The sequence below is a fragment of the Rhinolophus ferrumequinum genome, chromosome 15 (genome assembly GCF_004115265.2).
Source record: "Rhinolophus ferrumequinum isolate MPI-CBG mRhiFer1 chromosome 15, mRhiFer1_v1.p, whole genome shotgun sequence".
NCBI lineage: Eukaryota > Metazoa > Chordata > Mammalia > Chiroptera > Rhinolophidae > Rhinolophus > Rhinolophus ferrumequinum.
In genome coordinates, this window is record NC_046298.1 from 43,290,027 (window position 1) to 43,314,700 (window position 24,674).

Genomic DNA, 24,674 nt, shown 5'->3' on the forward strand with positions numbered 1-24,674 from the left:
CTGGCTTCCCTCCTCTGGCTCCCTTCTGTGCCCACAGAAGGAGCCCCAGCCGGGATGCCCAGTGTGCAGACCAATGAGAACCTTAGAGGAGAGAGACGGGTCATTTCCTTCCTGGCTATCGGCACCCTCCCTTGGGGTTTTAAAAACCACAGCCCTCAGACATGAGGGACCTTTGATCAGCGGGAAACTCGGGAGACCTGAAGATGGTGAGTCTACAAGGGGTGTGGGTACAGGAACCCTCTACCTCACCCTCTCCTCTCTGGGCCCCCTGCTCCTTGCTGTCTCTCTCTCCCCTTTTTCTCCTTGTCCTCCATCTCCCCCTCCATCTCAGCCTCTCCCACTCCTGGCTGGAATGCAGCTGAGGAGTAAGTTTGTCAAGGAGCCACTACAAGGCCGTGGGCTGGAATCCAAAGGTTCTCCAGGGCAGGAAATGTGTGCGTTGGATCGTATAAGATGACTTCCTTCCTCAAGCGGAGAGATCCAGGAAGGATCTGGGCAGTGGGAATGGCAGGAGCGAAAGTAGGGAGGTGGGGAGGAAACCAGTTTGGAAGAACGGTCAAGTTAACTCATTGGGGTGGTCAGGTGTTCTGTATTGTAGAGATGGGTAAACTGAGGCAGGAGCAGAGATGGCCCGGGTCCTTCAGTGGTTGGTGGCAGAACCAGACTGTCCCATGGGTTCTGTGAGCATCAGAGGGAGATGGTGTCCAGGCTGCATGAGGTCTCCTTGCGCACCGGTGCCCTGAGGCCCGCAGCTAAGTGAGCAGGCTCTGATTTAGCCCCTGCTGGGCCGGATGGTCTCACCTTCATGTGGGTGAAAGGGGAAACGGGAGAACACACTGGCTGAACCAGGGAGGGGACTGGCGTTGCTTCATTGCCCTCACCCCACTTCTGAAACCTGGTTTGAGCCAACAGGACTTCAGAATAGAGCCCATGATTAGCTTGACTTCTTTTTCTTTCTATAAAATAGTGCCAGTTACCACAGGGTATTCAGTGAAAAGTCACTCTCCCTGCCCTCCCCAGAGCCTCAGGTTCTTCATCACCACCCCGGAGGTGACTGGAGGCACCAGTTTGTGGTGGATCCTTCCAGAAACAATCCATAGGTGCTCAAGGATGATGCATAGGGAACGAAGTAAGGAGTGATTTGACAGGGGGTCAAATTAAAACAGGGCTCAAATTCTGCCTGTCTGTGGAATAGCTGAGGGGACTTGCCTTTTCTGGGTCTCCTTCTCCTTATCTTTAAGATGGGGATAAAAATCCTACAGAATTAGAACCTACATCATAGTGATAACGAAAAACAACGGACTAAGTGTTGCTAAGAGAGTCAGTTAAATTTAGAATCTGGACCTCTTAGGGAAGGGGCCTGGGTCCATCTCTTGCCTTGGTTCTCAGAGCTGCTATTAATTGCTAAGCTCAGCTCAAGGCCCAGCCATAAACAGCCTGGAACAGCAGCGGGAGTCACCCGTGGACTTGACCTCCTCCTCATAGTTTTTCACGCCCGTCATGTACATACTGGAACTAACCCAGCCCTGTGAACTTAGCCAGCCATCCTGTCTTCCTTTTCATGAAAAAATTGCACTTTGTGGTTTTTACCTTTATAAACCTGCCTTTCTTTGTTCTCTCTGTTGACCAGTTTAGGTTGCTGTCTGAATTTGCATCTCTGGAGTTGCAACTCCTTTTGCTCAAAGAAATGCTTTTTATTCTTTATTGGAGCCTAAACCTTTTTTGGGGGGTGGGGGGGAGTGGTTGACAACAGGATTGTTAAGTTAAATGAGATAATACATGGGAACCTCTTACAACGGTGCTTGGCTGACAGTTGATGCTCAATGCATGTGACATTATCCTTCTTCCAGCCACTGCATATACAACTGTGTTTCACACATTATCTTAACATCTTGCTTTTTTCACGAATATCATATATTATTAACCAGCATTTATTGAACGCCTGCTGCATGCCGGGCACTGTGCTATGCACTTCACATTTACCAATTTCATCTTAACCAATGAGGAAGGTATTATTATCATCCCCATGTATTTCAAGGGAGTTGCCTCTCTCTTTTTATTAGCCGTATAATATTCTAGTGGGAGTTCCCTATCAATGGAGATTTAGGTGGTTCTAATATTTTATCTTTAAAATGAAAATTGTATCTTCGGATCCACATCTGGGTTTCCAGAACGCTGGCAATGTTTCTTCTAACAGATATTGCCAAACTTTATACCAACTTACGTTTCACATCCATGGTGCATGAGAGTTTCTATCTGTCTACACCTTCATCTGCAGTTATATCATGTTTGTTTTTGCCAACCTGAGAAACAGTTCTTTGCATCACAAGAATCTGGAGGCTGGTCTTTTACACGTGATTTTCAAAATATGAGTGTATATGTTTCTTAATGCTTAGGGATTTGGAGACACAAATGCTGTACATATTTAAGAAGATAAATCAGAACTGAGGTGCCCACTGCCACCTTGTATCCCACTGCTCAGAGGACACAGTCTAAAATGGTTTCATGTGGGTCTGGGGGTGGGTTGTTTAAAGACGTTGTGTCCATGTAGGAATGGGGGGGAATGTTCCAGAAAGAAAGCAGAACTTGCCTTCTGTGTGTTACTGTCTCTGACACCGGGGATGAGAACTCTCTCCATGCAGACTGTAACCTCTTTGAGGGCACGTACCAGGAACCAATCTACTAGCCAGTTAATATTTATGCAATGAGGAAACACTCTTAGAATGTTCTCAGACTCCCAGAATTGTAGAACCACAAATCCCTTTATATATTCTATATAATACCCATTTTTTGGAATGGTCAGTGCACTCCTGGTATGGTTCTACATATAAGCAGAACAAAAGCACATATGGTGAAAAGCTTCCTTCTGATGCCTGACCCACCCCCTACGTCCCCTCCCCAGGGGGGACCACTATTACAAGTGTCCTATGTCTGCTTCTGGAGCTAGATTGTGCAACACACACACACACACACACACACACACACACACACACAGAATGAGAGAGAGAGAGAGAGAGAGAGAGAGAGAGAGAGAGAGAGAGAGAGAGAGAGAGAGGAGAGTTTGGTTGTTTTACACATTGTCTGGTCCTTGCTTTTTCTATTTCACCTCGGAGCCCTTCCATATCAGTGCATAAACTTCTTCATTCTTTTTGATAGTTACCTAGTATTCTGTTGCCTGGATGTGCCATCATTAATTTAGCCAGTCTCCTCTTGCTGGACACTTTGGTTATGTCCAATCTCTAGTGATGCTGCAAAAGCTGGACTTTGCAAGCCATTTGCAAAGTCTCAGAGGGAAACCACCAAGCGTTTGAATCAGCATATTTTCTCTGTACTCAGGAAATGAAATGGCAGAGTGAGCTCATTCCAGGAAAGGAGTTTTGTCATCTGATTAGAGGAGGGATAAAGAGTGTGTGTGTAGGAGGCATGGAGCTCTTGTTTGGGGTCTGACTCATTCTGCAGCCAAGGACGGCGGAGAGCTTGTGAAGTCAGCAGAGGAAAAGTTAGCCTCTAGTCTCCCACCCAAGGAGGACATTCCAAATATTTGACAACTTGTAGAGCCCCCCTGAGCAGGGTCTGGTGCCTCTGGCTGTGCCTGGCATTAACCATTTGGTGACTGGAGCAGGGGGATCTGGAGGGAAAGGATCCCAGAGTAGCCGGGGTGCTGGTGGGGGGCATGACAGGGGGAGATGGCTCAGGGTAGGTGCTATTTACCAATGAAAATATTTCAACAATTTTAACTTCCTATTTTGAAATATTTTCACACTTACAGAAAAATTGCAAGAATAGTACAAAGAACTTCCATATACTCTTTACCCAGCTTCTCCAAATTTGCCCTGTTATCTATATCTATATCTATCTATCTATCTATCTATCTATCTATCTATCTATCTATCATCTACCATCTTTATTCTGAACCATTTGAGAGTAAGCTGCAGGCATTATGCCCCTTTGCGTCTAAATACCCCAATGTCTGTTTCTCAAGGACAGGACATTCACTACGTGAGCACAGCGCAATTATCATTGTCAGGAAATTTAACATTCCATGCAGTACTAGTATCTCGTCTACAGACCATATTCAAACTTGTCCAATTGTCCAAATAATGCCCTGTAGAGTGACTTTGTTTTCCCCGCTCCAGGCTCCAGGCCAGGCTGTCACATTGAGTTTTGTGGTCCTGGCTCTTTGGTTCCCATTCATCTGGGACAGTCCTGCAGCCCTTCCTTGTCTTCATGACACTGGCATTTTTTTTTAATTGAGTAAAATTCACCTAATATATAATTTGCCATTTTAAAGCGGGCACTTCAGTGGCATTTAGTATACTCACAATGTTGTGCCACCACCACCTCTATTTAGTTCCAGAACATTTTCGGCACCCTCGAAAAGAAACCCCGCACTTATGAAACAGTCACTCCCCATTCCCCCTCCCCGAGCCCCTGGCAACCACTAACCCACCCTCTGTCTCTGGATTTGCCTGTTCTGGACATTTCATCTTCATGGAATCCTACAATATGTGGCCTTCTGTGTCTGACTTCTCTCACTCCGCATAGTGTTTTCGAGCCTCATCTACTCTGTATCTTGTATCAGGGCTCCATTCCTCCCCCCCTTCTTCCTCCTCACCCCCAACTCCGTTTTAAGCCGTTGTTTCTCAGTCTAGCTGTGTAGGACCCAGCTCCCTGGCCCATGCTGGTGTTATGAGCCTTGCGCTCCCCCCGGCTGAGGCAGTCGGTCGCCGGTCGGCCGCTCACAGCAGCTCTTGGCCACTCACACTGGCCACCGGCCATTCATGGCAGCACATGGTAGCCCACAGCAGCACGCGGCAGCCCACGGCAGCTCACGCTGACCTCTGGCTGCTCACGGCAGCCCAGCTTCAGGGAGAGTTGTTCACAATCTTAGCTGTAGAGGGTGCAGCTCACTGGCCCGTGTGGGAATCGAACCGGCGACCTTGGCGTTAGGAGCATTGCGTTCCAACCAACTTAGTCACCTGGCCGGCCCACATTCTTTGTTTCTCTTTTTTAAAAAAAGAAATGTAATGTGTCAACCATTTTTTTTTTTATTGGGGAATATTGGGGAACAGTGTGTTTCTCCAGGACCCATCAGCTCCAAGTCGTTGTCCTTCAATCTAGTTGTGGAGGGCGCAGCTCACTGGTCCATGTGGGAATCGAACTGGCAACTATGTTGTTCAGAGCTCGATCTCTAGCCAACTGAGCCACCCGGCCGCCCCCCCCATTCCTTTTCTATGGCTGAATAATATTTCACTGTGAGGACAGAACACTCCCTACTCATCAGCCAATACTGGCATTCTCCCTTGAATATGTATTTTTTAAATTTTATTGAGGAATATTGGGGGACAGTGTATTTCTCCAGGGCCCATCAGCTCCAAGTCGTTGTCCTTCAGTCTAGTTGTGGAGGGCGCAGCTCAGCTCCAGGTCCCGTTGCTATTTTCAATCTTTAGTTGCAGGGGGTGCAGCCCACCATCTCATGCTGGGAATTGAAGGGGCGACCTTGTCGAACCGGCAACCCTGTTGTTCAGAGCTCGTGCTCTAACCAACTGAGCCACCGGGCCGCCCCCTCCCTTGAATAATTTAATCACGGATATGTCTCTACCAGCAAGTACCCTTTCCCATCAGCTTGGCCGACCTTAGGGCAACATAAAGGGCCGAGAAATAGAAAATTGGTTCAGAGAAAGAGCTCAGCTCTTCAATAATCATAATATTGATAAGTGATAATAGCCTTGGCTGCCATTCCTTGTCCCCCTTCTCTGTGCCAGGCACGTTGCTAGGTGCCTGAACAATTTTTATCTTATTTAATCCATGAGGTGGGTGTGTCAGTGGGTATAAACCTCAGCCCGCAAATTCAGGTGTAGTAAAAATATAGCTCTGAATATTTCTGTAATGACACCTTCGATTTCTCTCTGTCTCCTTTCCCTGGGTGGGTGACGAAATGGCCTTCAGGGATGGGCTAGCTCCAAGGGCCCCAGAGCTCTCCCCGAAACGGTCCTTACCCGGTCCAGAGTCTGTCCTTGGAGATGGTCAGCAGCAGCCTGCCTGGGTTTGTATCCCACTCTGTACAGGTTTGAATTCCTATCTATGTGACCTGGAATAGGCTACTGCTCCTTCTGGTGCCTCTGTTTCCTCATCAATAAAATGGGCCTATTAATAGAACCTACTTGTAGGGCTGTGGTCAGGTTTGAAAGACCCAACGTCATGCCTGGCACAAAGTAGGTGCTCAAAAAATACTGCTTTAATGTGATCATTGCATTCCCTGTACAGAGACTCGCCTGCTATGTCTGGTGCCTGTGGGGCCCAGGCTTGCCTACAAGGTTCTCTCCAGCCTAGCTGCCACCCTCGGCACTCTTTCTTTCTTGGGGGGGTGGTGCATAACACTTCTGGCAGTTCTGTCTGCGAAGACGTGTTCAGGACCTCTCTGTTCTTTATTTTATTTTATTATGGAAAATTTCAAACACAGAAAAGTGGAGAGAATGATATTGTGAACCCAAGGGTACCTATCACCCAGCTTCAACAGTTATAAACACTTTGACATGCTTAGTCATCCAGAGTCCTCCCTCCCTCCTTCCTTTTTCTCTCCCTCTCTTTGGCTGGAGACTTTTAAAGCCAACCCAAGACATCTCATTTTACTAGCTATGTATCTCTATCTGAAACAGCCTTCTTCCTCCTTTTATTTACTTTTTAGCATAAACACAATACCATGTCACCCTCAATAAAACTGGCACTGATTCCTTGCTATTGTCTAACATCCAGTCTGTTTCTAAAGGTCCCAGATTGTCTCAGAAATGTCTTATTTTCCAGTTGATTATTCCACTCAGGATCCAAGTGAGGTCTCCATATTGCGTTTGGTTGATGGGCCTCTTAAATCTCTCTTTAACCCGTGACACTTCCCTTTCCTTTTACAAAAAGGCCATTTACTTGTGGGAGAAACCCGACCATTTGTCCTGTCGAGTTTCCCTCGGCCTGATTGGGTTGATTTCATCCCTGTGGTGTTGTTCATTGTATTCCTCTTTCCCCTGCTTTTCCTGTAAACGGGTAGTTTTAGATCTAGAACCTTGATTAGATTCACGTTCGATTTTTTAAAAAAATTACTGTGTAGGTGGTACTGGGTCTTTTCTACTGCATCACTTTATATAGAACAGAATGTCCGATGGCCTCTCTTTCCAGGGTGCTGACGCGGACTGGCGGGTTTGGGGTGCCAGCCCGACCCATTAATTGTAGAATTCCCGTCAATTTTTCACCTGATGGTTTCAATCGGTTGTCAGAGATCATCCTGCAGCTCCATTCTTTCTTTAATTCTATCCTTCCTCCCATAGGTATTATTCTTAGATTCTTCTCTAAAGAACGACCTTCCCATGTTACCTTTTTATTTCCCTGAAATATACTCTGTATAGAAATGGCAGGATGTAGGCGTGATTCCTTCCCTTTCCAGAACAAAAAGATGACCAATGGGTTTGCTTGTTCTAATATCGATATGAACTCGTAGCTCTTTGCTCTTTATCTACTGATGTGCTTCACCCTAGCACAGTTATTTTTATTATTAGATACTCAGATTGCCCCATCTTTGACTAGTGGGAGCCGTTTCAAGCTGTCTCTTGTGTCCCCATTAAAAATTTCCTTACTTTCCAGTATGAGATGTATTGGGCTCCCCTTGTGTATTTCCTGTCCCAGAACAGGAGTCAGCCCTTCCCCAAGGAGACCTGACTCCTTTGAATGGCAAATGGTAATTAGAGACCATAATCTTTGCTCTTGACCTCACATCCTTCTCTGTTCCTCTCACCCCTTCTGCCCTCCCTCCAGCAAAGCAAAGATCGCTTTCATATTCCCATTTCTCATTCTTCCTCTTGCTGTCCCCAAATATTTTCTCTCTGCTCTGAGACTGAGGTTTTGGAATGATGACCATGAAAACCAGGAGGTTGCTAGGAGTTAACTCAGAAAGAAATGGAGGCACAGAGCAGTCATGGAATTTGCTGAGGGCCATGCCGGTTTCAAGTAGAACAGTTGGGATCTGAGCTGAGCCATCCTGGAACCCAGGGCACCAGGACACATGTGCACCATATCTACACTTAACAGAATATCCTCCTGTTGCTTGAACCAAGTTGGGAAAGTAAACAAAGCTCTACCAACTGCCCTCCCCCCCAAAAAACCACAACCCTCCAACATCCCAACAGCACGACTGCACATAAAACCCCATAGCGCCTGATATGTTTTCATGCACACTGTCGTCCTGCAAAGAGCTGCCCAGCTGGGAGTGTAATCTGTGGGCTGATCAGACAGTGCCCCTTGTACAATAACGCAGCCTCATAAAACGAACAAACAATTGCAGCAGCCTGTCTTTATTCAAACTTTTTCCCACTGTAGATTATTTTTTTAAAACTTTAAAAATATTTTTCTAGGGGGGGAATATTGGGGAACAGTGTGTTTCTCCAGGGTCCATTAGCTCCAAGTCGTTGTCCTTCAGTCTAGTTGTGGAAGGTGCAGCTCAGCTCCAAGTCCAGTTGCCGTTTTCAATCTTTAGTTCCAGGGGGCGCAGCCCATCATCCCATGCGGGAATTGAACCAGCAACCTTGTTGTTCAGAGTTCGCACTCTAACCAACTGAGCCATCCGGCCGCCCCTCACTGAGGATTTTTTTAAAAATTAAATTTATCAGGGTCACATTGGTTAATAACATATAAAGTTCAGGCATACAACTTTGTAATACGACATCTGTATACTCCATTGTGTGCTCACCACCTGAAGTCTAGTCTCCTTCCATTACCATATGTTTGACTCCCTTTACCCTCTTTATTCTCCCCCACCCACCCCTTTTCCCCTCTGGTAACCGCCATTCTGTTGTCTATGTCTATGAGTTTGTTTTGTTTGGTTCGTTTGTTGCTTTCTGTTTTATATCATACATATCAGTGAAATCATACTGTTCTCGTCCTCTTCCATCTGACTTATTTCACTTAGCACGATACTCTCAAGATCCATCCACGTTGTTGCAAATGGCAGTGTTTCATCTTTTTGATGGCCGAGTAGTATTCCATTTTATAGATGTACCACCTGTTCTTTCTCTAATCATCCATTGAAAGACAGTTGGGTTCTTTCCATGTCTTGGCTGTTGTAAATGATGCTGCAGTGAACGTGGGGGTGCGTACAGCTTTCCAAATAAGTGTTTTTGATTCTTTCAAATATTGCATTATGATATTATTTATCTTGATGACTGAGTTTTTTCAGTGCTCCATCTCCCCCCTGCCCCTTAAATGTTGTGCCTGAATATGTGAGACCCTGTTCAACCACTACCTTCTCTGGGTAACCACTCGCAGAGAACACAGAGCAGACTCAGGGGGTGCAAGGCAGCAAAAGGGGGTGATGGTGGCGGTGGTGGTGGTGGGTAACTCTCTAGTAATACCATCTCAGTTTGTTGGTGACATTAAAAATGTCTAAGAAGCAGGGTGTCCCAGGCACTGACCCTTCAGAATGGGTTGTGACCACACGTGGCAACAGGCCTAGGCTTTAACCATTTGGTCGCTGGATCATGGGGGAAATCCAGGTACTTCAGGGAGAGGTGGCAGGGTGGCAGGGAGTCAAATCAGCATGGAAGCGTTTTCAGTATTTTAATAAGTGGTGTGACACCCGACTGGCTCTCAGCCCTCAGCAGTCCCCCATTTCCCTAGAGAAACCTGAGGCTCAGAGAAGTGGAGGGATGGGCTCAAAACCACGTAGCTCTGATGGGCCCCCTGGCACCTGTCTGCAGACTCATACTCTCCCTGCCTCTCTGATTCTACCCAGGACTCCATGGAAACTAACACCACTGATTTCTACAATTATGATGTCTCCCTGGACCCCAACGTCTCAGTGGATAACTCTTCCCACACCGGTCGCCTGAACATTCTGAATGTGGTTGCCCTGGTGATCTTTGCGGCCGTCTTCCTGGTGGGAGTGCCAGGCAATGCCCTGGTGGTCTGGGTGACAGGGTTCGAGGCCAAACGAGCCATCAACGCCATCTGGTTTCTCAACCTGGCGGTGGCCGACCTTCTCTCCTGCCTGGCACTGCCCATCTTGTTTGTGAGCATCCTCCAGGAGGACCACTGGTTCCTGGATGACGTTGCCTGCCGCATCCTCCCCTCCCTCATCCTGCTGAACATGTACGCCAGCATCTTGCTTCTGGCCGTCATCAGCGCAGACCGCTTTCTGCTGGTGTTTAATCCTATCTGGTGCCAGAACTACAGAGGGGCCCACTTGGCCTGGGTGGCCTGTGGTGTGGCCTGGGGCTTGGCCCTGCTGCTGACCCTACCCTCCTTCATATATCGTAAAGTGCACCAAGAATACTTTCCATCCAAGACATTGTGTGTTGTTGACTACGGCCAAGATGATGTCCATAAACAGAAGGGCGTGGCTATGCTCCGGCTGGTCATGGGTTTCCTGTGGCCGCTGGTCACACTTACAATCTGTTATACCTTCCTTCTGATCCGGACGTGGAGCCGCAGTGCCACGCGCTCCACCAAGACGCTCAAGGTGGTGGCGGCAGTGGTGCTCAGCTTCTTCGTCTTCTGGCTGCCCTACCAGGTGATAGGGGTAATGATAGCCTTCTTCCCCACGACCAGTAACACCTACAAAGTCACGTCCAGGTTGGATGCTCTGAGTGTCTCCATCGCTTACATCAACTGCTGTATCAACCCCATCATCTATGTGGTCGCGGCCCAGGGCTTCCACTCCCGGTTCCTCAAGTCCATCCCTTCCAGGCTCCGGAATATGTTGACCGAAGAGTCCATGGTTAGGGAGAGCAAGTCTTTCACGCTCTCCACGGTGGACAACACAGCCCAGAAGAGCCAGGCGGTGTGAGGGGAGGCACGTGGCTCCACCATTCTGGTCCGTTCTCTTTCTGCTTATTTGAACTCAGCCCTGGGTGAGCTGGTATTGTTTTAGTGAACTCTTCTCCTTCTTTTCCCAGGTGAAATCTCCTCATCCTTCCTCGTTTCCAAGGTCAATACTTCCTTCTAGGGGCGCGGAACTTTTCTTTTCATGCAAGGACATTGAAAACAAACAGAAAGCAATACACCTGGAGTACCCCCAGACAGCGACACGTTTGCACAGGCAGAGAGTGTGAATACAATACATTAGACACATAGAATAGACAAAGAGAAACATTCTAACCTTTCAAAGAATAGTTCTGTGTTTATGTAATGCAGACTTGGGAAAAAAATGTTATCTGGCATCTCAAAAGTTATTCTTGTTTAGGACAAAGCGAAAGTCCATGGATCTACTAAGCTTTGATAAGTGAGTTGATTTCAAGAAAAACAGTAAGTTACACTGTTACTTAAATAAGTTTCGAAAAAGCTTTAAGTAAAAAGATGGTATGTGGTTATGGGAAAAAACAAGTGTGAGCAATGTTTTGAAGGCTGACAGTAGTAGACATTGGTTGGGTACCTCTAGACAATGGGGTCACAAAGGAATTTGACTTTTATTTTGTAAACTACTGTTTGTTGGCACTTACAAATAATTAAACTTTTATTTTGATATTATTGTAGACTTAGTGTCCAGTTGTAAGTAATAACATAGAGGGGATCTTGCGCCGGTGACCTATTTCCCTCAATAGAAACATCTTGCAAAACGACATTACGCAGTCACAACCGGGATGTTGACATTGATACAGTACAGGGACAGGACACTTTCATCACCAGCAGGATCCCTCATGATCCCTTCTTCTAGCCACCCCACTTCCCTCCAGCACTCCCAGCCTGTCCTGAACCCCCAGCAACCATGAACTGCTTTCCAGCTCTATAACTTTTGCCCTTTCAAGAATGTTGTATCAGTGGAATCCATACAGCGTGTAAGTTTTTGACTGTTTAAAAAGCTAGCATCCGTCACTTGAATAATGAAAATAAAAATAAATGTTGAAATGTTGTTATGTATACTTGATGTCACAACCTTTCTGCTTAGTGTTTTGTGTGTGCGTGTGGGGGGATTGGCTAGAAATAGTGTGTGGACTAGCGCTGTCCAACAGAAATATGGTGTGAGCCACGTCAGTGGTTTTAAATTTTCTAGTAGCCACATTAAAAAATTAAAAAGAAACAGATGAAATAATAATAATATATTTAATAATGTAATATAATGATGTTGTATCAACAATGACATGAATGCTAATTATGTTATGTGAATATTATATATTATACGATAATGTTATGATTATATATTATTTGAACAATATATTATATAGTAATTATATAATATAGAAATATATAACTATATTATATAATGTAGAAAATTAGAACACACACACACAAAAAGAAAATTAGAACACATGCTATGCTATAGTCATGTATATATGTATAACATAGTATAGTAATATTAATGCTATTAATATGATATATTTATATTATATTGCTATATTTAATATATAAAATAATAATAATATAGTAACATATTTTGCTTTATATAGCCAAAATATTTTTATTTCAACATATAATCAATATGAAAACCTATTAACGAGATCTTTTACATTCTTTTTTTTTTGGTACCAAGTCTTCAAAATCCTGTGTGTATGTTGCACCCACAGCACAGCTCAATTCGGACTGGCCCATTTCAAGCACTCAGGAGGCACTCAGGACTCATGGCCACCGAGTTAGATGTCATAGGTATTGACCCCCTGCTCTTTGCAAAAGCAGGAGTGCAGCGGAGGGAACAGCCTAATGCATGGGGAGCCAGGCTGGGTTCTTGCCTGATGCTGCACTGTCATGTCTGCCTTGGGTACAACTTTTATTTAAAGATGCTGTCTGACATAGAGGAAAAACTGAGGGTTGCTAGATAGGAGGGGGGGTGGGGATCAGGGGGAAGGTGAGGGGATTAGAAAGCACAATTGGTAACCACAAGATGGCCACGGGGATACGAAAGTCATTTGGGGAATGTAATCAATAATGTTGTAAAGATTTTGTAGGGTGTCTGATGGACACTTGTCCCATTAGGGAGACCACTTCAGGGATGATGTAGATGCCTGATCACTGCACTGTACACCTGAAGCTGAAGCTGAGCCATAATGAATGTCAACTACAATTTTATATACTATATATATAGTTACAAGAAGTGGAGTACAGCATTAGGAATAGAGACAGTGGAAATATAACGGCTGTGTGCGATGTCAGAGGGGTAGTAGATGGGGGGAGGGAGGTTATCACTGGGTGAGGGATATAAATGATAAATGTCTATTACATTGTTTTGTACACCTGAAACTAAAAAAAAAAAAAAAAAGATGCTGTCTGAGCACCTAGATGGACAGGTGCCGTGCTGGGCTTCCAGAAGAGGCCGTGTGGGGTTTTTGATAGTAAATGTTGGTTCCTGTGCCGAGCCCCTGGCAACAAGGTCGTTGAGGGGAAGACCTGAGCCCAACTACCTTCAGGTCTGGATGGGGGTCACCTGGTAGCCCCTGGGAAGACCCTCGTGATCCTGGATGTCCCTTCTCCCTTGCCTGCCAGCATCCCTCCTGCTGCCTTCCTCCTAGGCTGGCTCCAGGCCTGGCTGGTTCTCTTTCTGTGCATCTCACGCTCTCTGTCTCTGTCTTTCTTTGTCTGTCTCTATCTCTGTCTGTCTCTGCATGTGTCTTTCTTGGTGTCTCTGTCTCTCTGTCTCTGTGTGATCACTTTCTGCCTCCTCCACAAAGTTTCTTCCTTTGACCTTAAATGTTGGCTTTCTAGAGTTTTCTCTTGAACATGCTACTCACTTTTGCTTCTCACTTTTGCAGATATCTTCACAGTTCTCTGCGGGGTGTGTCCTCCACACCCACTCACCTGGCCAACCTGACTTTGGCATCTTCTCCTAAGCCTCCCTCTCCCCTTGCATCCCCATCCCTTTGACCCATGCTGGATGCTACCCTATTCCCACCCCACACCTTCTCTGGTCCAAGTTCTCCATCCTTTCCTGCTTGTGTCCTTGCCTCTCCTCCTGTCTGGTCTCCCAGCTGCCTGGCTTGTTTATAAAAGACCATCCCTGTCCCTATTGTACCTTCCTTCATGGCACAGCCTCCTCCAGGAAGTCCTCCCTGACTTCCTCTGCCTCACCACCCGCATGTTCCATCCCTATTTCTGGCCGTCCTCTAGCTTTCCTAGTTTGGGGAGTGGGCTGTAAGCAATGAGGTCTTTCCCTCATCCTGATTTGGGGAGGAGATGCTATCCCAAGAGCTGAGCCCCACAATGGTCTTCTAGAAACACTTGGAGGCCAATGAGTGGGATCTAAGTGGCTTTTCCGAGGTAGCTTCTCTTTAGCTTCTGCCTGGTGTTGACCCATCCTTCCAGAGAGAGAAGTGGGCAGAAAACCCAGGCAATTGCCAAATCTGGGGCCTAGGCATATGCTGGGTCAACAAGTCTGAAGAGGAAGTGGTGAGGAAGGGAAGTGGATGATGGGTTTGGCTGAGTCTGCTGGGTTCTGCTTTCCCCCCCAAATCCCCTGTCACCCATCCACCTGTTTCTGAGACCTGGCTCCCCAAGACCCAGAGTTTCATTTCAATATGGGATCAATATAAAATGTTATTGAGAGATTTCACATTCTTCCTTTTTTTGTACCAAGTCTTCGAAATCTGGTGTGTATTTTGCACTCACAGCACCTCTCATCTCAGACCTACCACAGTTCCAATGCTCAGTAGCCTCACGTGGTCAGTGGCTACCATATTGGACAACTCAGAGCTAGAATTCCTTAACTAATGTTTAGACTACCTACAAGATTCTAACATCCAACAGCTGGAAACTTATACTTCTAACACTACAAGATTCTGGTGTGACATTCTAGAATCCTGTGATTCAGTCTTTGACTAACATTGTATGACTCCAATGTTCGAAGAGTCTGTGATTCCAACACTCTAGCCTTCAGAGTCTTTGACCTAGATCAGGGGACAGCAAATTCCAGCCTGTGGGCTGACTCTGGCCCACTGTTTGTTTTTGTAAATAAAGTTTTATTGGAACACAGCCATGCCCATTCAGTCTGTGGCCGCTCCATTCTACCAGGGAGGTTGAGTAGTTGTGACAGAGACCATGCGTGACCTCTTGACCAGCAAAAACCAAAATATTTATTCTCTGTCCCTTTACCAAAAAACTTGATTGACCCTTGACTGACCATATTCAAAGATTCCAAGATGGATGCTGCTTTTACAGATGTTTATTTAATTGTTGCACTTTATAACTTACACGTATGTTCCATATATTCTTTCACATGCAACAAATATCACATGATAATATATATTGTTCGAAAGACACAGGTTTTCTTTTCTTTTCTTTTTTTTATTGGGGAAGGGGAACAGGACTTTATTGGGGAACAGTGTATACTTCCAGGCCTTTTTTTTTTTTTCCAAGTTAAGTTGTTGTCCTTTCAATCTTAGTTGTGGAGGGCGCAGCTCAGCTCCAAGTCCAGTTGTCGTTTTCTAGTTGCCGGGGGCATAGCCCACCATCCCTTGCGGGAGTCAAGGAATCGAACTGGCAACCTTGTGGTTGAGAGGACGCGCTCCAACCAACTGAGCCATCCGGGAGCTCAGCAGCAGCTCAGCTCAAGGTGCCGTGTTCAAGTTTAGTTGCAGGGGGCACAGCCCACCATCCCTTGTGGGACTCGAGGAGTTGAACCGGCAACCTTGTGGTTGAGAGCCCACTGGCCCATGTGGGAATCGAACCGGCAGCCTTCGGAGAGAGGAGCACGGAGCTCTAACCGTCTGAGCCACCGGGCCGGCCCGAGACTGGTTTTCTCATCTTAGCCATTCACTCTTTCAGACTTCTAGAATTCCATCAGGTTGAACTTTACAAGATTGCACTATTTTGGGGTGAGGAGATATAAAGTTTCACTTATTACTTTAAAAAAATTGTAAAATGCACATAACATAAAATTCACCATCAGTGGCATTTAGTATATTCACAATGTTGTGCAACTGTCACCAGTGTCTTGTTCCAGATGTTTCATCACCAAAAGAAAACCCCCGTACCCATTAGCAGTCTCTCCTTATTCTCCCTCTCTTCCCCCCAGTTTCTGACAACCACAAATCTGCTTTCTATCACGATAGATTTGCTGGAAGTCAACGCATTTTGAGCCACAAAAATGTCCATTTCATATGGGTCAATTCTATAACCGTCTAGGGTGTTTTCACTCTAAGTTTCTCCCAGTGTTGAGGTGTCCAGAGACACCGTCCTGGGCCCATAGAAGCCCCCAGGCCCCAAGGGAAGGACCCCCAGCTTCAGAGACACCAGAAAACCTTAGCCTTCCAGAATTCAAGAGACGTACACCCTGAGACTCAGTGGTCAAGGAGTTTAAGATGAAGCCATCTGAGAAACACACTCTTGTAAACTTATCAGATCAGAGGAAGTTTGCACGGATAGGAAGATAGTCCCCACCTTTGGCTTCTTCCATTCTAACATTTTTCTGACCAGAGAGGGCTCCCACAGAGGCCTGGAGCTGGCAGAATGAGGGAGATGAGGGCTTTCCAACCGTGGTGTGAAGGGGAAAGGGGGTGTTTGTCTCCACGGGTGTCTGAGGCCAGGCTCAGCCAAGACTGGGTCACTCAGAGAGGCCTGGAGACACACCAGAGTGACTTCCAGTCTCGACTCGGAAACAACTTCCTCTAACAACATGATTTAATTCTCTAAACACACACACACAAAAATGTATAAACATAAGCCTCAACCTCTAAAGCACGCATACACAGAGAGACATGCAAACACACACAAAACTGCTGAACCAAGGGTTCCAAAGTTGGAGAGCCACTTCCTCTTGCTAAGCCTGCATTCTTAAAATGTAAATTTCAGGAATTTGTGTTATATTCTTTTTGTTGTTAATTTAACAAACATAGCATATTCTACGAACCAAGCACCGTTGTGTGTGTTTTAATGTCTTTGCCCATTTAATGCTCCGAGCAAAATATCCACTTTACAGGTGAGGAAGCTGAAGCTTACCTCAGGGGGTGCTGGGGCTCTGAAACTCATCGATGGTGGGCCGAACCAGAATCTTATCGTTCTGGCTCTCAAGTCCATGTTCTCAGCCTCTGCGCTATGCTGAGAGGGAGGTTGATAACCACTGTGGTCAACATCTTCCCGTTTTAAAGATGGAAAACTGAGGCCCACAGAGGGGATTGGATTTGTTTGTGTTCTGTCTGCCTGTGAGGCCTCAGGCCCTGCACTCAATGGCCTTGGCCTTTCTGTGGAGGATGGGACCCTGAGCTGTCTCCCTCAGAACGTGAGAGGCGGGAAAAATGTTTCCCTGGCCTTGGGGCTCAGCAAAGGAGGTGCTGGGTACACAGTTGGAAGCTGGGAGGGGGGTAAGGGCAGTGGGCGCTCGGTGAGAAAGGCCTCAGAGGGCCCTGTGGGGAAAGCCAAGACCCCTGGGCCTGCAGATCAAAGGACACACAGGTCTGGCTTCCAGGAAGCTGGTGACACCACGTCTGGGCTTGGAAACGTGGTTAGCTCTCCACCCACCAAGACCTCTCCGACCTCATCTGCTGCCCGGTAATTTTGGGATATGTGAATCATGGGAAGAATGCAGGACAAACACACCCTGGGAGCACGAAAAGGCCACTCCTGTTTTTCCTGGGTTATGAAGATTTGCTGGGGTCCGTGAGGTGGCGGTGTCCAGTAGCGTCCCATAGGAGCCCTGGCAAACGGGACGAACTTCCAGGAATCCACCAGCTGCCAGACACGTGAGAGAGACTCCAGACTTCCCGGGTCCTGGCTGTGGGCCTGGATCGTGCTCCCAGTGGCTTTTGGCCAAACTAGGGACCCTCTTGCAAGAAAAGGTAAGGATGGAGGGAAGGAGGAAGACGGGGAATTTCACAATCTTGGCCTTTTGACTCATTCTTTTCAGAATCTGGGCACAAGAACTCGACTTTGAGAAATGGAAACTTAATCACTATCACACTGGAATTCACATCAGAATCCCAGAGTCTTGGAATTGACTTGGGTAGAAAAGCTTTTACAACGACCCAAATATATTATCACACTCAGGTGTCTAGGAAATAGCCATAACCTGCAGCTTCTGGAAAACTCATCAAATGATTCTATGCCCAAGGAACAAGCCCTTTTCACCTCTTAAAAAAGGTCCTTTAACTTTATTGTCCTGGGTGACATACACACAGAAAGGCGCGCACCTCACGACTGGGCAGCTCTGTTTATCTCCAGGAGCTGGGCACCCAGGTAACTGGCACCCAGGGTGAAGAACTCGCATGAGCCCACTCCTGGAGTCCCCTGTGCTAACTCCCAGTCACTACCCACCCCGATAGAATTATTTTGCCCGTTTTCCAACTTTATGTGAATGGGATCATCCAGTAAACTTCCCAGTGTGTCTGGCTCCCCATTCCATCCACCCACGTTCATTCTCACACCACAGGATATTCCACTGCACGAATATACCCTGACATGTGTATTTGTTCTCCTGTGGGTGAATATTCAGATGCTTTCCCATCTCAGGCCGAATGTTCCAGTACATGTCTTTTGGTGAGCAAATGTGTGTGTCTCATATGTTCAGCTTTAGTAGATTCTGCCCCATGGTTTCCTAGAGTGGAAGCTCCAGCCAGGCTGCCTGATATACAAACACATATGTGCCAAGAGCACGGGCAAGGGTGCTTGTAATCGCGAGGAACAGATAGAAACCTAAGTGACCTCTTACCTGCCCTGTGCCTCAGTTTCTCTCTTCATTCTTTTATTCACCAGATATCACCTAAGCATGTGCTGTGTGCCAGATTCTGTTCTAGATGCTGGGAACACAGCAGAGCCCAAAGCAGGGAAAAGCTGACACCCTGGAAAATGGGGCTCAGAATAATCCTGACCTTCGGGGATGTAGGAATAGTAATACTGTTTATCTCACAGGGTTGTTATAAGGGTTATGCCTGGGATATAACAGGTACTTGATAAAGGTCATCTATTATTTGAATTATTACAAATTAAAAATCGTGGTCATTATTTTATGTTTTATATGTAGATGTAAATATATAAGTAGAATTTATTGTATTAAATAATAATCCACTCGTGGTTAATTATCATTAAGAATCCTTTAGCCTGAGGCTGGTTAATAAGCATGACACGCTCAGACAATGGACTGATTTTTAAGCCCTTGTGAAAACAGGGGCGATGTTCGTGAATATAGGGAAATAGACCTAAGACACTTGAAAAGGAACAGATTACGGGGTGATGCAGAGGGTGTTGCACGTTCCCATTTCTGTTTGCTGTATTAAAAGGGAAATACCACAACTGAATTGCTTACACACAGAAAATGTCCTGGATTTTTATGAGAAAGGTGGGGTCTTAGGATGGGGAGAGAGGGTGCAGTACGTCAGCAGATCGTGGTGACAGCAGCTAACACATGCGCTGTGTTCAGCTCTTCACTCCTATTAACTTGGTGGATTCTCATAACACTCTACAAGGTAGGTATATTATTCTCATTTTATAGACGAAGAAGCTGAGGCACAGAGAGGTTAAGTGATTTGCCCAAGGCCACAAAGCTGGTGAGGGTTTGAGTTTTTTTTTTAAATTAAAGTTTATTGGGGTGACAATTGTTAGTAAAGTTACATAGATTTCAGGTGTACAATTCTGCAATACATCATCTCTATATTACATTGTATGGTCACCACCCAGAGTCAGTTCTCTTTCCAGTACCATATATTTGACATAGGGTTTGAGATTTTAAAGCCTGCACACATTTATTCCAGTGATGAAAATAATATGAAAGCAGAGTACCAAACTTCAAACATGTACACACAAAGTGGCTTGATCGTTTAGCAGCAACTTGGCAGGGTGGAGAGAGCGGAGGGCGGTGCCCCAACTTCCCCTCTGTCTTTCCTGTGGCGTCAACCCTGGCTGGAGACCTGGGCAGTGCCAGCCACCCCTGAGAGTCAGCAGATAGCTGCAGGGTCGGGTCACTCTGACAGGTCTACCATCTACCTGAACCCTTGCTTTGCGCTGTGTGCTTTACCATATTAACTCCTCAAGGCTTCCCAAAACCGGCGAGGTAGGTTCACTCATTTCTCAGACAAGGAAACAGAGAGAGAGCCAACTGAAACTGAGTCACAGACCCAGGTCTGCTCAGGGCCACTGGCTGCCTTGCCTTGTAACTCTCCTGAATCTAAGATTTTTGCATGATAATATTCCAGGGTCCAGCATTCTGGAGTAGGGTTAACACAGTTCGAAACTCAGCTGTGTTACTTCCTTAGCTGAGTAATCTTAGGTAAGTTACTTAACTTTTCTGTGCCTCAGTTTCCTCATCTGCAGAATGGGTATAACAATAGTATTAAAATCAGAGAGGGTTGTTGTAAGAATTAAGTGATATGATATTTAAAGTTGCTTGGAGCAATGCTGGGTACATGACACAAAATGCTCAATGGATGGTGGTTTCTATTAATAATATTAATAATAATACCAACAACAATAGTTATTATTATTGCTATGATAGATTATGTCGCTTCTCTGCTCAGCACCCTCCCATACGTGCCATATCTTTTATCTCACATGGAGTAAAAGACAAAGTCTTTACACTGTCCCATATGGCCCCTGAGATCTCTGTTCTTATCTCCCCTTAGTCCCCCTCCGTCTATTTCACTCCAGCCACACTGGCATTCTCGATGTTCCTTGAACAAGACCATCATGTTCCCACCTCCGGACGTTTACACTGGCCGTTCCCTCTGCCAAGAACTCTCTTCCCCCAGATCCCCAGCTCCCTCCCTCCCTTCATTTATGGCTTTGCTCAAACGTCAGCTTCTCAGAGAAGCACTCCCTGACCACTCATTTAAAGCTCCAACACAGGGAATTAAAAATTCCCTGTGGTTTTTTTTTTTTTTTTTTGCCATAACATTTATCACCTTTAGAAATACTGGGTATTTAGCTTTTTTAATTCCTGACTGTCCAACTCCTCCCACTAGAGTGGCCGCTACAAGATAAAAGAGGTTTCTATGTCTTGTCCCCTGCTGTGTGTGCAATGCCTGGAACAGAGAAAGCACTCTGGAGCTGTGTTGAATGAATGCATGAATGAATGAATGAATGAATTGTAGAGAATTTTATTTTATTTCAACATTTTATTTTTCCTGTTTTCCTAACACTATCATTATGTTGATAATTTGCTTCAGTAGGATTCTATAAATGTTCTGTTTCTTGACCTGGTTGCTAGGTACAGAGTTGTGTCCATGTTGTGAAACCCAGCAAGCATACCTCTGTGAGGTGTGCATGTTTCACGATGACCTAGTTTATGTTAAAAAAAAAAGATGACAAAATTGCTCCACAGGTACTTTTATCACACCAAGATTCAAAAATACAGATGAAGAAGAACCGAGTCAAATACTTTTGCTGTCACTATATTAAGCTTTTCCCCTCTTGATGGCTATTCAGAGTCTAATATTTTAAATTCTGGAATTCCAGGCTGCTGATGGGCGAGTGTTCGAACATTTCAGTGCTCTAGAACTTCATTGTCCAATAAGGTGGCCACTAGCCAGATGTTGCTATTTAAATTAATTAAAACAAAGTAGAAGTTCCAACAAATCAGCAGCTGCATTTGCCGCAGTTCTGTCCTCAGGCTTCGGCTTCACAATGTTTCCCTTGGTCAAAAATGCACTAAGTAGTCTCCCAACTCAAAGTATTCAGCAAACAACAAGGCAGATTCACCAGAAACGCACACCTGATTTCCATGACAAATATGGTAATGCTGCTTTAGCTAGTGGAGTCACTTTCTGTGTTGCTACATGGACATACACAGCAACACAAATTGGAATAGAATGGAACCTGTCCCCTGTTGGCAGAGTCACCCCAAAGGCATGGCGAGCTCAGTAATCATCCCAGCTGGCATAATACTGAATTGTTTCAAAATCAACTCATAACTGATGCCAAGTGAAACTGATGCCATTAAAATATGGCATGATTGAAGAAACAAAGTGCATTTGAAACCTTAAAAAAAACCCAAACTAAGTAAAATTGAAAATTTGGTCTCTCAGGCACCCTGGCCCCATTTCAAATGCTCCGTCGCTGCCTGTGGCCGGCAGCTACCATAGTGGCTAGCACAATACAGAACATTTTCATCAACAGTGAGCGTTCAATCGGACAGAGCTGCTCTAGAATCCCAACTAGTAATTGGCTAGGGTTCTAATAGTGTAATATTTTGGAATTCCAGGATTTTTGACCATGATTGTGTTCTAACATTGTGAATTTCTGGAATTCCAAGATACTCATAAGCTGAGGTTCTGACACTGTAGTATTCTAAAATTCCAGAATGCTCGCGAGCCAGTGTTCTGACACTGGCAATCTAGAATTCCAATGTTCTAACGTGCTGGTGGGGGGTTCTAGGTTGGCATATTCTAGAATTCCAATATGCTTAGCGAGCTAATTCTAACATCGTGGTATTCTAGAATTCCAATATTCAAATGTGCTGGGGTCCTAATGTGGTCACATCCTAGTTTCTGAGATGCTAATGGACTGAGGTGCCTGCCCCCGAGGAATCCAAAGGCCTGAGAGTTTTTGTCACTGAGGTTTCACGGCCTTTGTCTCCTGTCCAGGTGTCTGGGGCCATGATGGAGAACACTTCTCTCATCTATGAGTACGACCACTATGGCGAGACTCCAGATTCCCCTGTGGACTGCCCTGATGGCACCTGCATCTCCATCGACCCCCTCCGCATGGCCCCACTCCTGCTGTATGCTGCTGTCTTCCTGGTTGGGGTGCCAGGCAATGCCATGGTGGCCTGGGTGACCAGGAAAGAGGCCCGTCAGAGGGTCGGTGCCACCTGGTTCCTCCACCTGGCTGTGGCGGACATGCTCTGCTGTTTGTCTCTTCCCCTCCTGGCGGTGCCCGTCGCCCGTGGGGGCCACTGGCCATATGGGGCCGTGGGCTGTCGGGCCCTGTCCTCTGTCACCTTGCTGTCCATGTACGCCAGCGTCCTACTCCTGGCTGCTCTCAGTGCAGACGTCTGCCTGCTGGCCCTCAGGCCTCCCTGGTGGGCTGTGGCTCAGCGGGCGTGCAGGGTGCAGGTAGCCTGTGGGGCAGCCTGGACCTTGGCCTTGCTGCTCACCGTGCCCTCGGCCATCTACCACCGCCTGCACCAGGAGTACTACCCACCCCAGCTGCAGTGCGTGGTGGACTATGGCGGCTCGGCCATGGCTGAGAACACAGTGACCGCCACCCGCTTTCTTTTTGGCTTCCTGGGGCCGCTGGTGGTCGTGGCCAGCTGCCACATTGTCCTCCTGTGCCGTGCGGCCCGACGCTGCTGGCCACTGGGCACAGCCATCGTGGTGGGGTTTTTTGTCTGCTGGGCTCCGTACCACGTGATGGGGCTGGTGCTGACCGTGGCTGCCCCACACTCAGCGCTCCTGGCCCGGGCCCTGGGGGCTGAACCCCTCGTCGTGGGACTCGCGCTTGCTCATAGCTGCCTCAATCCCATGCTCTTCCTGTATTTCGGGCGGGCTCAACTTTGCCGGTCACTGCCAGCTGCATGTCGCTGGGCCCTGCAGGAGTCACGGAGCAAGGATGAAAGTGTGGTCAGCAAGAAATCAACCAGCCATGACCTGGTCTCGGAGATGGCCGTGTAGGCTAGAGGGAAACTGGTTTGTATCCTCCCATCCCATTTCACAAAACTGACTTCACAGAACTAACATAGGTAGATCCAGGGGCTCAATGGTATCACTCTTTACTCCTTTATTCACGCAGCAAGCATTCATTATGCACCTGCTCTGTGCAAGGCCGTCTGATAGGCACGGGGAGGTAGCAATGACCGGAACAGATACACATGCCTGCCTTCAGGGAGCTGACTTCCTCATGGAAGAAGACAGACAATAAGCCAGGAAATAAAGACACGGAATCTGTGAAGCGGTGATACATGCTAAACCTAAGGGAGACAAAGAGGGCTGAGTGAGGCGGGGATGTAGGTCAGCCAGGCAAGGCCTCCTGTGTAAGGTGATATTTGAGCCAAGGCATGAAGAAAGGAGGGAGAAAAACATTTCAAGCAGAGGGAACTGTAAGTGCAAAGGCCCTGGGGCAGGATGTGCTTGGCATGTTCCAGGAACAGTGAAGAGGCCAGTGTGGATGGAGCAGAGTGAGCCAGAGGGAGAGTGGTGTGAGATGAAGGGAGACAGGTAAGGGGGACGAACTTTGAAAGCCTTCCAGGTCATAGCACATGTTGGGGATCCATGGGAGGGTTCTGAGCTACCATTACCAGATAAAAATACAAAAATTCCCAATTAAATTTGAATTTCAGATCGACAACAACATTTTTTAGCAAGAGTATGTCCCGTGCACGCAATACTGGAGATATACTAAAAAAATTATTTGTTGTTGACCTGAAATTCAAATTTAACTGAACAGTCTGTATTTTTTTTTCCTCCTAAATCAGGCAACCCTATTCTTAGCAGAGAAATGTTCTGATTTGACTTGGATTTTAAGAGGATCTCTCTGGCTGCTTGTGGAAACTAGACTGTGGGGGAGGGGAGAGTCTCCCCTCCTTTGCAATAGTTGATGGTGCAAGAGGTGATGGTGACTTGCATCAAGATACTGGCAGCTGAGGTGGGGAGAAGGTGACAGGTTATGGATTTACTTTGAAGGACAGGCCATGTTCAAGTTCCATAGCTTAGTATTCGAGACCTCTCTCCAGCACTGGGCATGCTTATGTTCTAGGTGCTCAGACCCTAGAGCAGACAGTATAATGGCCCCCAGCCGAATCCCCTGAACCTGTGACCTTACGTGACAAAGGGGACTTCGTATATATG

The 24,674-nt window shown here is 46.5% G+C and overlaps 3 protein-coding genes across 6 annotated transcripts; all 3 read left to right on the top strand.

Annotated features, from left to right (window-relative positions):
- The first annotated feature begins 106 nt into the window (after positions 1-106).
- Positions 107-11,890, top strand: C5AR1 (complement C5a receptor 1). 2 transcript variants are annotated; one of them, XM_033129533.1, is made up of 4 exons: positions 107-206; positions 9,776-10,855; positions 10,898-10,900; positions 10,938-11,890. In XM_033129533.1, exons 1-2 carry the CDS (start codon positions 204-206, stop codon positions 10,826-10,828), a joined length of 1,056 nt encoding a protein of 351 aa, XP_032985424.1. In that variant the 5' UTR covers positions 107-203; the 3' UTR covers positions 10,829-10,855; positions 10,898-10,900; positions 10,938-11,890. The 2 variants fall into 2 exon arrangements, with proteins under 2 accessions (XP_032985424.1, XP_032985423.1); XM_033129532.1 differs by having other exon boundaries at positions 9,776-11,890.
- A 5,681-nt stretch (positions 11,891-17,571) lies between these two features.
- Positions 17,572-24,394, top strand: C5AR2 (complement C5a receptor 2). Of its 3 annotated transcripts, XM_033127181.1 has the most exons (3): positions 19,829-19,945; positions 20,088-20,161; positions 22,473-24,394. In XM_033127181.1, the coding sequence occupies exon 3, from the start codon at positions 22,485-22,487 to the stop codon at positions 23,499-23,501; it is 1,017 nt and encodes a 338-aa protein (XP_032983072.1). In that variant the 5' UTR covers positions 19,829-19,945; positions 20,088-20,161; positions 22,473-22,484; the 3' UTR covers positions 23,502-24,394. The 3 variants fall into 3 exon arrangements, with proteins under 3 accessions (XP_032983073.1, XP_032983071.1, XP_032983072.1); XM_033127182.1 differs by lacking the exons at positions 19,829-19,945; positions 20,088-20,161 and adding an exon at positions 17,572-17,738; XM_033127180.1 differs by lacking the exon at positions 20,088-20,161 and having other exon boundaries at positions 19,813-19,945.
- LOC117034361 (cytochrome c oxidase subunit 7B, mitochondrial-like) lies at positions 21,514-21,753 on the top strand. Its single transcript, XM_033127183.1, has one exon. The coding sequence runs from the start codon at positions 21,514-21,516 to the stop codon at positions 21,751-21,753; it is 240 nt and encodes a 79-aa protein (XP_032983074.1).
- Positions 24,395-24,674: the final 280 nt, after the last annotated feature.

What these genes read in the sequence shown, in the direction of transcription:
- LOC117034361 (XM_033127183.1), top strand. Translation starts at nt 21,514, where the DNA reads ATGTTTCCCTTGGTCAAAAATGCACTAAGTAGTCTCCCAACTCAAAGT.
- C5AR2 (XM_033127182.1), top strand. Translation starts at nt 22,485, where the DNA reads ATGATGGAGAACACTTCTCTCATCTATGAGTACGACCACTATGGCGAG.